General features: G+C 50.6%; 1 protein-coding gene across 2 annotated transcripts in view; it reads left to right on the forward strand.

Moving 5' to 3' along the window:
* The window catches only part of SRBD1 (S1 RNA binding domain 1), a 222,802-nt gene that overhangs the window by 13,247 nt on the left and 192,293 nt on the right, over positions 1-17,262 (forward strand). For both annotated transcript variants that reach the window (XM_040430325.1, XM_040430326.1), the window contains exons 6-10: positions 1,078-1,244; positions 3,994-4,111; positions 5,771-5,909; positions 7,647-7,743; positions 16,993-17,134. In XM_040430325.1, the coding sequence (XP_040286259.1) occupies positions 1,078-1,244; positions 3,994-4,111; positions 5,771-5,909; positions 7,647-7,743; positions 16,993-17,134 (663 nt within the window). The remainder of the gene's footprint in view (positions 1-1,077; positions 1,245-3,993; positions 4,112-5,770; positions 5,910-7,646; positions 7,744-16,992; positions 17,135-17,262) is intronic.

A 17,262-nucleotide genomic window follows, 5' to 3' on the forward strand; every position in this document is an offset into this window, starting at 1 on the left:
GGAGGACTGTATAAAAAGTTGAGGAACTCCTTGTAGATCAGAGTTACATTTACAATTCTGCGAGCTCCAGAGCTGAAATCTCCCAGAATTGCAAATTGTCATTTTGCACACGTTTGCCTTGTTTGTGCGGTGTAAATCCAGTCTTTACACCAGGGTCAGTACAGTAATCTGTTGTAGGAGCAGCTAAGGGTATGTTCACATGGTGTTTTTTCAGGCTGATTGTGAAAAGGCATGGGGCAGTAACAGCTTCTGAAATTCCCATTTAAATAATTGTGAAGCTGAAAAAATATGCACCGTGCCATCATCAAGGTACATCCAAAATCATTGGGAAGAACACTAGGATTTGGGAGGCCAGTTTCAGCCTCTACTTAAATGCCATTTAAACATACCCAACTGTCCTGCTGTATCCCCGGAAGAATTATGAACGCAGCTCTGGACTACAACATAGGACTGATAAGTAATGATATGTGCAGAGGTACTCCTACCTTGAGGCTTAAAGGGGTTGTCTCATCTGAGACATTGGTGCCATATCGGTGGTATGTGCTACCAATGTCTGATAGATGCGGGTCTCACCTCTGAGTCCTGCACCTATCTCCAGAACAGGACCCCTGAAGTGAGTAGAGAGCAGCCGCCTATGCACAACCGTCCTCCATTCAATTCTATGGGACTGCCGAAAATACCAGAACACTAGCTCGGCTATGTCCGGCAGTCCCATAGAAGTGAATGGAGCCTATTTTCGGAACTGCCGTACAAATGAATGGAGAATGGTGTGCTCTCATTCGCTTTCAGGGACCCATTTTAGAGATAGGTTTGGGTCCCACCTCTGAGACCTGCATCTATCTGACTTTACTGATATATCCTAGCGATATACCATCAAAGTCTTCAAGACGGTGCCTTCCGCTCATATGTTACCTGTCCAAGAAGAAAGCTTATTGTAATGTTTTCTCCTGGTCACTCTTGGTCTGAACGTGGATGCTTTAATGTTGGATCCAATAAAAGTTCTGTTTTTGTTGATGGTTGCAGTGGGACCACTATGTTATGCGTCATATTTTCTCATCTTGGCTTTTTCTTCTTCAGGTTTTATCAGATAGAACAAATATTGAGCCCTGGGTTTGCTCCAACCTCATCCAGCTCTTTCAGGATGATAACACCATACCCTTCATCGCTCGGTACAGGAAGGAGCTCATTAAAAACCTGGATGCAGAAGCCTTGAGAGAAGTACAGCAAAGCCTAGAGGAATTAAGGTGAGATCGCAGCCTGTGGAGTGGAAGGATTCTTCACAGTTAAAGCAGGTCTGTCACCATACTATGTTGCTCTGTATGCGGTCTGCTGCACTGTATGACCAGTAATACAGAAGATTCATAGTTACAGAGTCCACTATGAGGGGAGCGCACTCACCTCCTTCCTTCCGCTCAGCATTAAAGGGGTTTTCCCATCTCTGATATTGGGGGCATATTGCTAGCCACCCCTGGGACTCGCACCTACACTTAGAATGGATCCCACAATGTACCAGATGGCGCCACTGCACATGCGCGGCCACCCTCCATTCGATCCTATGGGAGTGGTGTCACACTCGGCTTTTTTCGGAAGTTCCATTCAAAGTAATGGGAAGCGTGCTGTGCAAGCGCGGCCACTGCTCCTTTCACTTTTATGGGGCTGATGGAAATAGCCAAGCAAGTGCTCAACTATTTTCAGTGCTCCCATAGGAATGCATGTGTGGTGCCCCTTCCTGCACTTTGCCGGCTCCATTCTAACTATAGATGCGGGTCCCAGAGGTGGGACCCACACCCATCATACATTGGGGGCATATCCTAGCAATATGCCCCCAATGTCAGAGATGGGAATACCCCTTTAAGTAACTGCTGCTCGTGTATCTTACAGGTATCTTACTGTATACACTGCAGCTGTAAGTGGCTAAACGCGTAACACTCTACTCATTTAGGCTTCATTTACTCCAACTTTACATGTTTTGCTAGTCCGCAGATCGCGGATCTACCAATATAGGGGTACTGGCTGTGTGCATTCCTGCGATTTTTTCACTAGGAATTGGCCTATTTCTTGTCCACAAAACGGAAAAGAATAGGAAATGTTCGATAATTGTGGGATGGCCAGATGGATGCAGACAGCACACACTGATGTCATTTGCCGGCGTTTGTCTGTATTTGGCAAACCCACAGAAATAAATGGGTCCTATGTACAATCCATAAAAAATGCGGATCGGACGTGGACCCAAAATACGGTTGTGTGCATGAGGCCTTTGTTCTGTACATTTGACCTGTCCCTGTCATATGAAGCTGTTAAATAGGAGGGCATATTACAGTGACAGATTAGCATTACCTGCGCACTCGCTCTATATAATAAACCAGGGTGGTAACAAATATAGCAGTGCAAGAGCTGTAACTGCCAAGGCTGGTTGTACCGTGGCCATGGGAAATGTATTTCTACTAGCAGCTTCCCCCTGTTTTGGCGTTTTCTAAACTAGAACCAATGGTGATCAGCTGGCAGCCCCTTTAAAGGGGTTATCCATTGAAAAGCAGATAGGATAGTGCAGGGCTGGCCAACCTGCGGCTCTCCAGCTGTTGTAAAACTACAACTCCCACCATTCCCTGCTGTAGGCTGATAGCTGTAGGCAGACTGGGCATGCTGGGAGTTGTAGTTTTGCAACAGCTGGAGAGCCGCAGGTTGGCCAGCCCTGGGATAGTGGATAGCAGGGGGATCGCAGGGGGGTCTGACCACTGGGACTCCCTGTGATCCAGAGAACGAGTGTTCCCCGAGTCCCCTGTCTGAATGGAGTAGTAGTGTGCAAATTAGTCCACTGCTCCATTTACTTCTATGGGACTGATGGAGCGTAAGTCCCAGAAAAATGAATGGACTGGGGACCAACATGCCTACTACACAGCTCAGCAAGGCAGCAGTGCTAACTGCTGAGCCTCCATGCTGTCCATTAGGAGATAAAAACAACCGCCATATGTGTCTGGCAGAGAGCACATATAATCCCTGATGGGTAAGAATGGTAATAACATGAAGACCGGTTCCTGTATCCCCCCTGGGGTCGTGGGAGACTGTGCAGGGGGAAGAGATGACAGTAACGGGGAGTGATCCTTCTTCCCGGTGTCTCCTGCAGCTCCCCTTCCCTTATACAGATACAGAGAACCAGCAATTAAAACGTTTTGTGCTGCCACCATCTTTATTCTGCACCCAAACATTGCACCTAGCATATTAGGTTGGGTCTCATTCGGAAGCTAAGATTTGGGGCTTTAATAGGATGCCAAGACCTACCCCTTATATTCAATTTGCAGTAAGTGCTTAAGGCTACATGCACACGACTGTATGTGTTTTGCGGTCCGCAAATTGTGGACATCCGTATGCCATCCGTTTTTTGTTTTGCGGATCCATTGTAACAATGCCTAAAACGGACAAGAATAGGACATGTTCTATTTTTTTTGCGGGGCTACGGAATGAACATACGGATAGCACACAAACAACGTTCGTGTGCATGTAGCCTAAAGCTGTGATGTGTGGCATATGTCTTTGGCAGTGAGAAGGTTAAAGTGGGTTACGTGATGATCCTTTCCTCCCTATTGTTCTCCTGTGCTCGCTCCTTTCAGAGCGGACAGCCGCAGGGAGTGTAAAGGACTGGCAATGCCAATGTCATCTTTCGCCTGCCACCCCTGCAGAACAGTACATGAGACCACTAAGCCCTGGCGCTTTGGCCATGACTGGTACTGCAGATGCCCGTCCAATGGATTCATCCATATAATGTGGTCCTCTCCAATGGCAACTAATTATAAAGAAGAAAGCAGGGTCTGTAGAAAGAGCATTTGTCCTGTCCGGCTTCTTCTAGTATAGTGCACTCCCATGGAGGATAGACGAGAAGTTGATAAGTAACAAAGCTAGCCAAATCTTTTGTGTCTGAGAAACTGACTTTTTTTTTTTTTTTTTTGCAATTGTCTAAAACCAAATTTAGCAATTTTTTTATGTTGCTTTGATCAGGTCAGTTTCAAAAAAAGCTCACAATCTGGTAGAAAAACTGAAGAAAGAAGGGAAACTGAACTCCAGCCTACACACCGCCATGCTGAACTGCAGAACAATGGATGAAATCGAGCATGTGGTTAGTATATGCCTGTATACATATATAGATGTGCCATGTATGTATATGTATGGAGTATTAGGGCATACCTCTTAATAGTTGAATTCAGGTGTTTTATTCAGTCCCATTGCCACAGGTGTATAAAATCCAGCCCCTAGCCGTGCAGTCTGCCTTTACACACATTTGTGAAAGAATGGCTCCTTCTACAGAGCTCACTGAATTCCAGCGTGGTCCTGTAATAGGATGTCACCGCTGCCACAAGTCAGTTCCTGACATTTCTTCCCTCCTAAATATTCCACCATCACCTGTGAGCGGTATTATTACAAAGCGGAAGCGTTTAGCAACCACAATAACTCAGACGTGCTGAGACACATAGGGGCACACTTAGTAAGACTGCCGTTTTAGACGCCTGTCTTAATAACCCCTACACCTGTCGGTGGATCCGCTGGAGGTATGAAGAGGCGCCGGCCTCTTCATAACTTCGGCGGATCCACCGCTGCCCCTAAATGTAAGACAGTTTCCGAGCTGGCTTACATTTAGACCATTTTCTACGCCTAAAACAGGAGTAGAAAATGATGAATAAGATGGCTCTGCCGGCCGGTTCCCTTCCCTGCCAGGGCCGCGCGCAACGTGGGAGAAGTCGCAGATTGCGGCTCAACAGTTAGCACTCTGCCCCTGAAATATGCCTAATATAGTCGTATTTCAGGTTAATAAATGACTCCCATAGTGTATATAAGTCACCAACACTTTGCTGTCTCCATAACTGCAAAGTTCAAACCTCCTCTGGTATTAACCTGAGCACAAAAACTGTGCTGTACCAGGAACTCCATGACATGGGTTTCCATAACCGGGCAGCTGCATACAACCCTCACATCACCAAGCACAATGCCAAGCGTCTAATGGAGTGGTGTAAAAAGTGACGATACTGTACTCTGCGGAGTGAGGAATCATACTTCTCTATCAGGCAGTCTGATGAGTCTGGAGTTGGTGAATGCCAGGAGAACGTTACCAGCCTGACTGCACTGTGCCAGCTGTAATGTTTGGTGGAGGAGAGATAATGCTGTGGGGTGTATTTCAGGGGTTGTCCTAGGTCCAGTGAATGGAAATCTTAATGCTTCAGCATGCCAAGACATGTTGGACAATTGCATTGTCCTTCTGACTTTGCACTTCCGACTTTGTGGGAACAGTTTGGGGAAGGCTCTCTCCTGTTCCAGCCTGACTGTGCCCCAGTGCACAAAGAAAGGTCCATAAAGGCATGGTTGGGTGAGTTTGGTGTGGAAGAACTTGACCGGCCCACACAGAGTCCTGACCTCAACCCCATCCAACAACTTTGGGGTGAACTAAAAGGGAGATTGTGAGCCAGGTCTTCTCCTCCAACATCAGTGTCTGACCTCACAAATGCTCTTCTGGATGAATGGACAAAAATTGCCACAGACACATTCCACAATCTTGTAGAAAGTCTTCCCAGAAGAGTAGAAGATGTTTTAGCTACAAAGAGGCGACCAACCCCCTATTAATATCTATGGATTTAGAATGAGATGTCATCAAAGATCCTGTAGGTATAATGTGAGGGTGTCCCAATACTTTTTTCCATATAGATGTGCCAACTACCTATATGCATATACAGATAAGGACAGGACTTGACTATAGAAGTAACTTCCTCTCCTATCTTCGATCTAGTACACACCTTACAAAACTGGAAGCAAAGGCACCAAAGCTCAGAGAGCCCGGCAGCTGGGACTGGAAGCTGCTGCCAAAGGACTGATTGAGTCCCCCCAACAACTTAACCTTCATATGTACATAAATCCGAACACAGAAGGTAAGCTTGAAATGGGATATGTCTTAAAGGGGTTGACCCATGGACAACATGAACCACCTAGCCACAAAGCAGATAATAAATGTTCGATCACTGGATCATGTGAACATGGGTCCCTGAGTCCCCTGTGTGAACAGAACAGTAGTGTGAATGTGTGACCACCAGTCGTTTCACTGTCTATGGGACTGGAAAATATAGTGCTCAGCTTCGGCAGTCGCATAGACTGCTGGTCACACATAGACACTGCTGCTCCGTCACACAGAGGATTCAGGGACCTCTATTCTTGTGATTGCTGGGGGTCCCAGCAGTTTGACCCCCAGCAATCACACATGTATTACCGGTCCTGTAGATAAATGTTAAAATAGTGGGTCCATCAGGAATTGCAGTTATAGATTACATGATCATCATGAGTATGCCGAATTACAGCCACCCAAACAATGCGGTGCCAGCCGGGGAGGTGAAGCACCCAGGCTGAGGACAACTGGCGTGTGTAGACACAAGAGTCTGAAGCCTGAAAACTCTCCAATCCTCGTGACAACTCACTTGTCTTACAAATCACCTTCCAGACATCCTAAATCACTGGAATAGTGGATGCGTGGATCTGTTTGGATGGTAATTTGGGTACACATAAGAGTCCCTGTGACAAGTAGTGTTGTCCTAGGGACATGTGAGGCTATGAGACTGTAATATCAAGACTTCTGTAAAGAAACGGGTTATTCAAAAAGTCTGTAGTTACATTAGCTGTGGAGGTTCCCTTTAAAAAGTATTTTTCAAGTATATTTTTTTCAGTATGAATACATTTTTGGGTAATTATCTATCTTTACTTAGGGTTGTCCAATGCTGGAACCTGCGGTGATCACAGGTACCAAGGGTCCCTGAAGCCCCTCTCTGAACCGAACGGTAGTGCACATGTAGACAGACAGTGCTCCCATCAGTCCCTTAGAAGTGAGTGGAGCAATGTGCACTACCACTCCATTCCGAAAAGGGGCTGGGGGTCCCCTGGTGATTGCTGGGGGTCCCAGTGGCCAGTCCACCCCCCATCCCCCCAAGATCTGATATTTATCAGTTATGGTGCAAAGGGGGTTTAGCTTCATGGGAAGGTCGCGTGTATTTTAAGGGGGCATGGGCTAAGTGTGACCTGTTCCACTACAATTTTGGTGTTCAAATCTGTCTGAAAGTAAGCCAACCAATAATTAGTATAGAGTTAGACAAAAGTGTCCATCCCAGCACCAGGTTTATCCTGTGATAAATCTGGTGCAGGTCTAGACAGCCATCTACACCGTTTAAAGGGTTAGTAAATCTGGGCCGTTGTGTAATTAACAGGAATTAAAGAAGAATACGGTAATAGTTGTTATTTCTTAATAAACTGCACAAGCGCAGTGTAATACCACTAGAGGGCAGTGTAACACAACAGATCTCGTGGCTAATCTCTTCTGATTGCATGATCTGCCATTTCCCAGAGATCCAGTCTTCCTTCTACCCAATTAATCACCTCCAATTAAACTCAATAATTGGGATTTTTGATTTGGGGCGTTTGTGTGTAGTACAGCTTTCATGTGCTGACATCCATACACTCTACTGCATCGTGCGAAGTATACAGCACAATTTTATTGCACAACGATCCTGAAACCATACGTGTAGACGTTGTGTTTTTGCCCTATTATGTATGGTCTTAACATTGGGCATGTTTTTTTGATATATGACCATAACCTATTACCTGTATTCCGCTTTCCATTAAAGGCCTATCAACACTTCAGGACATAGAGACGGGCGTGCAGCACATCTTAGCAGACATGATTGCCAAAGATAAGGACTCGCTGGAGCACATTAGAAATCTGTAAGTAGAGACACATGGTACCGTCCGTATCCGGCGCTTGTCATTCTGTGCAAGGTGTTTTACGTGTTAATGTATTTTAGATGTTGACACCCGTAAGGATCATTTCTCCGAAGAGAGACATCCAGCACTCCTGGCTTATCTCCGAGGAAAACTAAAGGATCAGGCGAAAATGCCCACTTCGCCCAGTACTTTTCTGCCTTGACATCATCTGTCAGAGAAGAGCTGAGAGCTCCCCACACACATTGGACTGTCGGCCGGACCTGCTGTTGTGGGCAGATTTGGCCAACAATACCCTGATGGGTATGGGGGTCTTCAGGATGAAAGGAGAGCAGTGCAGGTTTTTCCCTGGCCAGGGGCGCTTCTCTGCAGAGAAATGCAGAAGAGACCTTAGGCCTCTTGCACACGGGCGTTGCTTGGCTGTTCCGTGCATTGGGGATAGGGACTGCAATTTGCAGTCCCCAATGCACGGGCAGTCTCCATGTGGCTGCCGCGACATATCCAGACCCATTTAACTTGAATGGGTCCGTGATCCGTCCGCACTGCAAAAAAAACAAAAACAGAACACGTTCTATTTTTTGTGGAGGCAAACCTACGTTCTGCATTCAAGTGAATGAGTCTGCATTCATGATGCCGTCACCACACGGCCAGTGCCCACATATTGCGCACCTTCTGTTTGCGGGCCGCAATACTGGCACGGTCAGGCAACGGCTGTGTGCATGAGGCCTTAGTTCCTTCATTCTACAGATCAGCAAGAGTCCCAGAGGTCAGATCATCACCAGATCATAGTCTTATGGTATATCTGTCTGTCCGTCCCTCTAAAGCAGGGGTAGGCAACCTCCGGCACTCCAGCTGTTGTGAAACTACAACACCCAGCGTGCATACTTCCTCTGCTCTTCACAGAACTCTCGTAGAAATGAATGGAGCATGCTGGGAATTTTAGTTTCACAACAGCTGGTGTGCCGAAAGTTGCTGGTCCCTGTTCTAAAGGACCTGCAGCGGGTCTCAGTCACACTGCAGCAGATAGTCCCAGTCACACTGCAGCAGACAGTCCCAGTCACACTGCAGCAGACAGTCCCAGTCACACTGCAGCAGACAGTCCCACCCGCATCCAGCTGCTCAGCTTACAAACACTGGGCATTACACACTAATTGTCCTTCTTGTTGCTGAATACCTGAGCACAACAATTTTCCTGTTTCACTCCAGAACAAGCTTTTCTAAGGCTAAGACCTGATAGATTTTAAGTGTCTCTCAAAACTATTTTATGTGCATTTTGTGCCACTTGTCTATAAAGCAGTTGTCACACTTCAGCAAATGGCATTGATCATGTAGAGAAAGTTAATACAAGGCACTTCCTAATGTATTGTGATTGTCCATATTGTTTCCTTTGCTGGCTGGATTCATTTTTCCATCACATTATTATACACTTCTCATATCCAGGGGTTACAGCCACTGCTGCAGTGCAGATACAAGGTGGCTGGGATGGGAGCTGCTGCGCATGCGCGCCTATACGCACTCCCGCGGTCCTGGGCACCAAATAGGACGGAGCTTTTTCCTATAGTGTGTAAGCACGACCACTGCTGCTAGGTTGCAGGATGGTCGTAACCCCTGGATATGAGCAGTGTATAATGTGATGGAAAAATGAATCAAGCCAGAAAAGGAGGCAATATGGACAATCGCAATACATTAGTAAGTGTCTTGTATTAAATGGCATCTGTCAGCAGTTTTGTACCTATGACCTGTTACATGTGCGCTTGGCAGTGAAGGTATCTGTGTTGGTCCCATGTTCATATGTACCAGCATTGATAAGAAAAACAAAGTTTTAATGTATGCAAATGAGCCTCTAGGAGCAACGGGGGCGTTGCTGTTACACCTAGAGGTTCTGCTCTCTCTGTAACTGCTACACCCTTTGCACTTTGATTGGCAGGACCAGACAGTGAAAACATCATCACCCCTGGCCCTGTCAATCAAAATGCAGTGAGTGCGTCAGCTGCAGAGAGAGCAGAACCTCTAGGTGTAATGGCAACGCCCCCGTTGCTCCTAGAGGCTCATTTGCCTATATTAAAACTTCATTTCTCGCCCATATTCCTTGGGGGACACAGGAAACCATGGGTATAGCTCTGCTCCCTAGGAGGCGTGACACTAAGCGAAAGCTGTAAGCCCCTCCTCCATCAGCTATACCCTTCAGCCTGGAGAAGAGACTGCCAGTTTTTGCTTAGTGTCCAAGGAGGCAAGACACCCCCTGCTTATGCAGGGTTGTTATCCTATGATTTTTATTTTTACGTATTTGTTGTTTTTAACTCGGTTTTTTTCTACCTACAGGGACAACAGAGGCGCATTAGACCCCTCTGTTTCTCCCGGGGTTGAGTTGCGCCAGTGCCGGTAATTCCGCACTGCCGCCTCCCCCACAGAAGACAAGGTGGACCAGGGCAGCCTCGCTCCCCTGCGTCCCGCCAGCTCAGGGTCGCCCGCACGCCAAGTCCCTCCCCCGGCTTCCTGCCACCGCGGTGCCAGGAGCTGAAGGGGCGACCCCCGCTGGATGGACTGAGGGCGAAGACAGCGTATGGTGAGAGTGGCTGCTCCAGCCTCCCCTTCCTCCCTCCCACCGCTGCTACCAACATGGCCACTGTTACATGGCCACTGCTACGATCCCGGACAACCTCCGCCCCCCCCCCCCCCCCCGCATATCGGGACGTTACCGGGCTTGGTTGGAGGGCAGTTTATCTGGGCAAGTCCTAGAACGCTGCCTTACAGGGGACGGCTGCAGACTTGCAAGCCGTCTGCTACATCTAGGCGCGGTGGGAGCCGTTTTCCTGAGGCGCCATGTCATGGCCGGCACTTCAACATCCTTGGGGGTTAAAATCATTTTGCCGCGCGCGCGCGCGGCTCTGCTTCGGCTTCAGCGCGGCAGAGGGGGGGCGGAGCTTCCTTACACATTCAGCTCCGTGCTGCTGCGCTCCGCTACTTCCGGGTTCATCTCTCTGCCGTGCGATCCTGAAGCCATTCAGCTCCGTGCCGCTGCCTCTCCTCCACAGCCTCCTCAGTCTGTTCCCCATTACAGCTGCCGCTTGTATCTCCGGGTCTGGTAGGACTGTTTAACCCCCTCCGTGCCACAGTACTGTTGCTTGGTTCTCACTTTTAAGTGCAACATCTTTCCACCATGTCAGACCCTTCTGCAGCCGCCAAGCCATGGTACCATGCCTGTACTGCTTGTAGGGAACCCTTTCCCCGGGGGCAGTCTGATCCGCACTGTACTGCATGCCGAGCTCCACCGCAGCCTCAGTCGCCCGCTGTGTCGCTCCCTGCTTCCTCTGACCCGCCTGACTGGGCTAGATCCCTGTCCCAGGCCGTGGAAAGCCTCACTCATGTCGTGGGCCGCCTAATAGACAGGCCACCTACCCCGCAGGACGCCACTCTGACTGTCGCGCCCTCCGGGTCCACTGCTTCTGCCGCTGCAGCGGGTTCACCCTCTCCTAGTGACCCCTCCCGAGCTAGGCACTCTCAGAAGCGTATTAGAGTAGAGCGAGCCTCCTCCTCGGATGCCTCCCTCTCCCCGCCACGCGTGCGCACCCAGACGAGCCTCTCCTCTCCAAAGGATTCGCTCTCTGAAGGTGAATTGGCGGCTTCAGATTTGGAAATGGACTCGGCCCTGCCGTCCAAGCTAGCCTCAGCGATGGGTCAACTCATCTCTGATATACGTGACACCTTTAAGGTGCAGGATGACCCCCCTAGCTCGGACGCAGCTAGCGTCTCCTTTATCAGACCAGGCAGGCCTCAAAAGTCTTTCCAATCCACTCTGATTTCTCCTCCGTGGTGTCTAAGGCTTGGGCTCGCCCGGACGCCCGTTTTGTCAACCCAAAGAAGCTGGACATTTGCTATCCTTTTCCAGCCGATGTCGTGGCCACATGGTCCTCCCCACCCAAGGTGGACCCCCCTGTGGCCCGGCTGTCAAAGAACACGGCCATCCCTGTTCCCGACGGGTCCTCTCTTCAGTCAGCGGAGGACCGTCGCATGGAGACCCTGTCCAAGGGCATTTTTGCTGCCTCCGGTTCTGCCCTCAGACCGGTTTTTGCCTCTGCTTGGGCAGGGAAAGCAATCTCTGCTTGGGGTACACAGCTGGAACAGGAGTTGGACTCGGACATCCCCATCCAGGACCTACGTTCCTTGGCCCAGCTTATTATTCGGGCCGGGAATTTTGTCTGTGAGGCCTCCCTTGATGCGGGAGCCCTTATTGCACGCTCCTCCGCCCTGGCAGTTGCCGTCAGGAGGGAGCTCTGGCTGAAGGTCTGGAAAGCGGACGCTGCCTCCAAACGTTCCTTGGCGGGGCTACCGTTTGCGGGTTCCCGCCTTTTCGGGGTCCGCTTAGACGAACTTATTTCAGAGGCCACGGGTGGTAAAAGCACCCATCTTCCTCAACCCCAAGCCAGGGGCGCCCCCCGCGGACGCCCTGGTGCGTCTCGTTTTCGGTCCTCCCGCAGGGCCTCTGGGGCTCCCACCACAGCTGCCGCTTCGGCTCCTCCCCAGGACAAGCGTAGGAAGCCGTTTTTTCGGGCGCAGCCCTCCTGGCGCAAGCCGCAGGCTGCCCGCACACCCGCAGCAAAACAGTCCTCTGCCTGAAGGCGCGCCCCCACCCACCCGGGTGGGGGGCCGGCTCCTCCTTTTCAAGGACGTCTGGATGGCTCACGTCTCGGACGCCTGGGCCCTCGAAATTGTGTCCTCCGGATACAAAATCGAATTTGCATCCTTCCCTCCGGATCGGTTCTTTCGCTCCCGCCCCACGCGAGACCCGAAAGACGCGGCTGCGTTCTCCGCGGCCGTTCAAGCCTTACTGGACAGGGGGGTGATTACCCCCGTTCCTCTAGAGGAAAGATTCCAAGGGTTCTACTCGAACCTCTTTGTAGTTCCCAAGAAGGGAGGTTCGGTGCGGCCCATTTTGGACCTCAAAAAGCTCAACCGTTTTCTCCTCCTTCGACGGTTTCGGATGGAGTCCCTCCGCTCCGCGGTGGCCTCCCTGGAGCAGGGAGATTTCATGTCTTCCATCGATATACAGGATGCCTACCTCCATGTTCCGGTAGCCCAGTGTCACCATCGCTTCCTTCGATTCGCCGTGGGGGACCTCCACTTCCAATTTGTCGCCCTTCCCTTTGGACTGGCAACAGCCCCCCGGGTGTTCACCAAGGTCCTGGCCCCGGTTTTAGCCTTACTCCGTTCCAGGGGTGTTTTTCTGCTACCGTACTTGGACGATATCCTCATCAAGGCTCCGTCCCTTTCTCAAGCGGTTGCCAGCGTGGATCTCACTCTAGAGACTCTGGCGAGGTTCGGTTGGGTCATCAACTTCCCCAAGTCCTCCCTTCCCCCCTCCAGACAACTCGTCTTCCTGGGGATGCTTTTAGACACGGGAGCGGCGGAGGTACGTCTTCCCTCGGAAAAACGTCTGATCCTCCGTGGGGCGGTTCGGGGTCTCCTTCTCCACCGTCGACCGTCCTTCCGCTTCTGCATGCGGGTACTGGGGCAGATGGTTGCCTGTTTCGAGGCGATCCCATTTGCGCAGTTTCACTCCCGCCCTCTCCAACGGGCGATCCTCTCCTCCTGGGACAAATCGCCGCAGTCTCTGGATCATCCCTTCCATCTTTCGCCTCCGGTGCGGTCATCTCTCCGCTGGTGGTTACAGTCCCCTCTTCTGGGCAGGTCCTTTCTGCCACTCAACTGGTTGGTGGTTACAACCGATGCCAGTCTCTCGGGCTGGGGAGGCGTGTTTCCTCCCCGATCCGTCCAGGGCATTTGGTCTCCATCGGAGTCCAAACTCTCGATCAATGTCCTGGAACTGAGAGCGGCCCTTCTGTCTCTACGACACTGGACTCATCTGCTGAAGGGTCATCCAGTTCGTGTACAATCAGACAACGCCACGGCCGTGGCGTACATAAACCACCAGGGGGGCACTCGCAGCGCTGCAGCGATGCGGGAGGTCACCAGCATTCTCCGTTGGGCGGAAGCCCACGTCCCGGCCCTATCTGCAATTTTTATTCCAGGGGTGGACAATTGGGCGGCGGACTTCCTCAGTCGCACCACCGTCGACCCCGGCGAGTGGTCTCTTCACCCGGAGGTATTCGAGGCCATTTGCCTTCGTTGGGGCATTCCGGACGTGGACCTCATGGCCTCAAAATTCAATCACAAGGTCCCCGCCTATCTGTCCAGGGCCAGGGATCCGGGAGCTTGCGGAGCCGACGCCCTCGTTCTTCCTTGGCGAGGCTTCGCGCGCCCATACATATTCCCTCCCATCCCTCTCCTACCCAAGGTCCTTCGGAAGATCGCGGCGGAAGGCGTCTCGGTGATTCTGGTCGCTCCGGACTGGCCCCGCCGGTCTTGGTATGCCGACCTCATGCTGCTCCTGGCAGACGCGCCCTGGCCACTGCCCGCCAGGGAAGATCTTCTCTCTCAGGGACCGATCTTCCACCCGCGTTTAGGGTCCCTACGTTTGACGGCGTGGTTGTTGAGACCACCATCCTGACACGTAGGGGCTTTTCTGCGGACGTCGTCCGCACCATGATCCGCGCACGTAAGCCGTCCTCTTCTAGGATCTATTATAGGACCTGGAGGACTTTTTTGGGGTTCTGTGCCGATCTGGGGATTCCTCCGCTCCGCTTTTCTCTCCCCACCGTTTTGTCCTTCCTGCAGAGCGGACTGGCCCAAGGTCTAGGCCTTAGTTCTTTGAAGGGTCAGGTATCTGCGCTGTCCATTTTGTTTCAGCGCCCTCTGGCCCCCCTTGGTCCTGTCAAGACCTTCCTTCAGGGCGTGGCTCACGCGGTTCCCCCGTATCGCCCTCCGGTACCGCCCTGGGACCTGAACCTGGTTCTCTCAGCGCTCCAGGCTTCTCCTTTCGAGCCTCTGCGGACGGTTTCCTGGCGACTTCTGTCCTGCAAGGTTATTTTCCTTGTAGCCATCACCTCTCTTCGGAGGGTGTCCGAATTGGCTGCACTCTCCTGTCTGGAACCTTTCCTAGTGTTCCACCAGGACAAGGTGGTTCTTCGTCCGGTCCCTTCCTTCCTTCCTAAGGTGGTCTCCGCCTTTCATCTGAACGAGGACATCGTTCTCCCCTCTTTGTGTCCTTCCCCTTCCCATCCGCGGGAGAGGAAGCTTCATCGCCTGGACGTTGTCAGGGCGCTCAAGATTTACCTGGAAGTAACCAGCTCTTTCAGGCATACTGACTCGCTCTTTGTGGTCCCGGAAGGGTCGCGCAGAGGGATGGCGGCATCCAAAGTTGCTATCGCTCGTTTTGTCAAGATGGCTGTTACTGAGGCTTATCTCGCCAAGGGCAGGGTTCCTCCCCTTGGTGTTACCGCTCACTCCACTAGAGCGGTCGGGGCTTCCTGGGCTCAGAGAAATCGGGCTTCTTCGGAGCAGATTTGCAAGGCGGCCACTTGGTCCTCCTTGCACACCTTCACCAAGTTCTACAGGGTGCATACTCATGCGTCGGCTGACGCTGCTTTAGGCCGTCTGGTGTTGCAGGCGGCAGTTGATTGATGCCTCTGGTGTTGGTTGAGTTTGTTCTGGTCCCTCCCTTCTGGGACTGCTCTGGAACGTCCCATGGTTTCCTGTGTCCCCCAAGGAATATGGGCGAGAAAAGGAGACTTTTGTATTACTTACCAGTAAAGTCTCTTTCTCGCTCTTCCTTGGGGGACACAGCACCCGCCCTTCATTGGGTTACAGTTGTGGTTCCGGCTTGGTTGCCCCCGTTGGGGCTCGACGGTTCTTTTTCCGGTTGGTGGTTATCTTTCACTACTTGGACACGCAACTGGCAGTCTCTTCTCCAGGCTGAAGGGTATAGCTGATGGAGGAGGGGCTTACAGCTTTCGCTTAGTGTCACGCCTCCTAGGGAGCAGAGCTATACCCATGGTTTCCTGTGTCCCCCAAGGAAGAGCGAGAAAGAGACTTTACTGGTAAGTAATACAAAAGTCTCCTTTTTTCTCAGTAATGCGGACACATATGATCATGGGACCAACACAGATGCCTTCAGCTGCCAAGCGCACCTGTAACAGGTCAGCCAGTGTCATAGGTACAAATCTGCTGACAGATGCCCTTTAACTTTAAAATTGTCTATTGTAGTGGCCACTGTAGAGGAAATGTGCTGCCAGCTTCATCTTCCACCAGCAGAATTAGTTATTTGCCAGGGTCTTGTGTTAAATGTTCTGCCTACGATAAGGAAACCTCTTTAAGAAGAATATAAAAAAATGGAGTTGGGAGCCGTTCATTTTAGGGGGAACCTGTCACCAGAGTTTTAGTCATTAAAGGCTATGGACACTTTTGGGGCATTTTTTTAAATAATTATTGTATTTTACTTGTTTTGGGCTAAAAATCATTTTTTCAATTAGTCTTTATTAAAAAAAAAAAAATCTAACATTTTCACTGGTTTATCCAGGAATTGATATTGATGACCTATCCACACGACAGCAAGAGCAGGGCAAATGTACCTTTTGTGGAGCTATCCTCAGAAGTAGTGTGAATATTAAGTTTTATTCTGCTCCTGAAGTGCCCAAGCTGTGGAGCTTCACTGTCAAGTGCTCTCTACATTGAACTGCTTCACAGCCGCTCCCCTCTGCTGTGAGTGGCGGCAGTAGCATCCAACCAAGGAGACCACTACAGTTGTCACAACTACGTTCCGGACACTTGCAAGAACAGAATCTGGCAGAATAAAAATTTGTATTCTCAATACTCCTGATGAGAAAAGCTCCACAAAAGTTACGTTTGTCCTGCCTTCTCCAGCCCTTACTGAGTCCTGTCAGCAGTTTAGCATGGTCAAAACAACTGCTGACAGATTACCTTTAAAGGAATTGTTCGGGTATAGGTAATGATGACCTATTTTCCGGATAGGTCATCCATATCAGATCCGTATACAGATCCATAGTGGGCGTGCCAGGGTACTGTGGCTCAGCTCCTGTTCAAGTGAATGGGAGCTGCGCAGCAGTACGCCGGCGCTGGAAGCCTTCTGCTTCCACATTAAAACCGATGAGCTATCCTGACGACGCTTCTTGCAGCAGAGGAGCAGCAGTGCTTAGCCCCAGGCCTGAACTTGGAGGGAATGTTTAGTTTGGCTAGCAGTGACGTTTAGAGCGCCAGTATGCCTGCTCTCCTTTAAATCTGATTGCGCAGAACTGCTGGACGTGAGCACATTGCTGGCAGGACCAGGTCCAGGGCACTGGTGCTGCGCACTGTATCACATTGCGTCATCCAGCCATTGTTTTATTTTACTTCCAGCTGCAAACAGAACTTCGTCTCCCTCCATTCCACACTGGCTAAGTCAACCGGAAAGGAAAAGGAAGGAAACGTGAAAGACGTCGACAAATTCCATTTATATCACAACTTCACCTGCAATATAAATCGAGTCCAGCATCACCAGGTAAAGCCTTTGAGGGACATTTACAACGTGATTTACACCACAATAGCGGCACTTTTCAGAAGTGGTGAGACTAGGGCAGGGAGGGGACGTCGCTGCCGCTGGTCTGCCACATTTATATTTATTCACGC

This window comes from Bufo bufo, chromosome 4 (genome assembly GCF_905171765.1).
Source record: "Bufo bufo chromosome 4, aBufBuf1.1, whole genome shotgun sequence".
Classification (NCBI taxonomy): domain Eukaryota; kingdom Metazoa; phylum Chordata; class Amphibia; order Anura; family Bufonidae; genus Bufo; species Bufo bufo.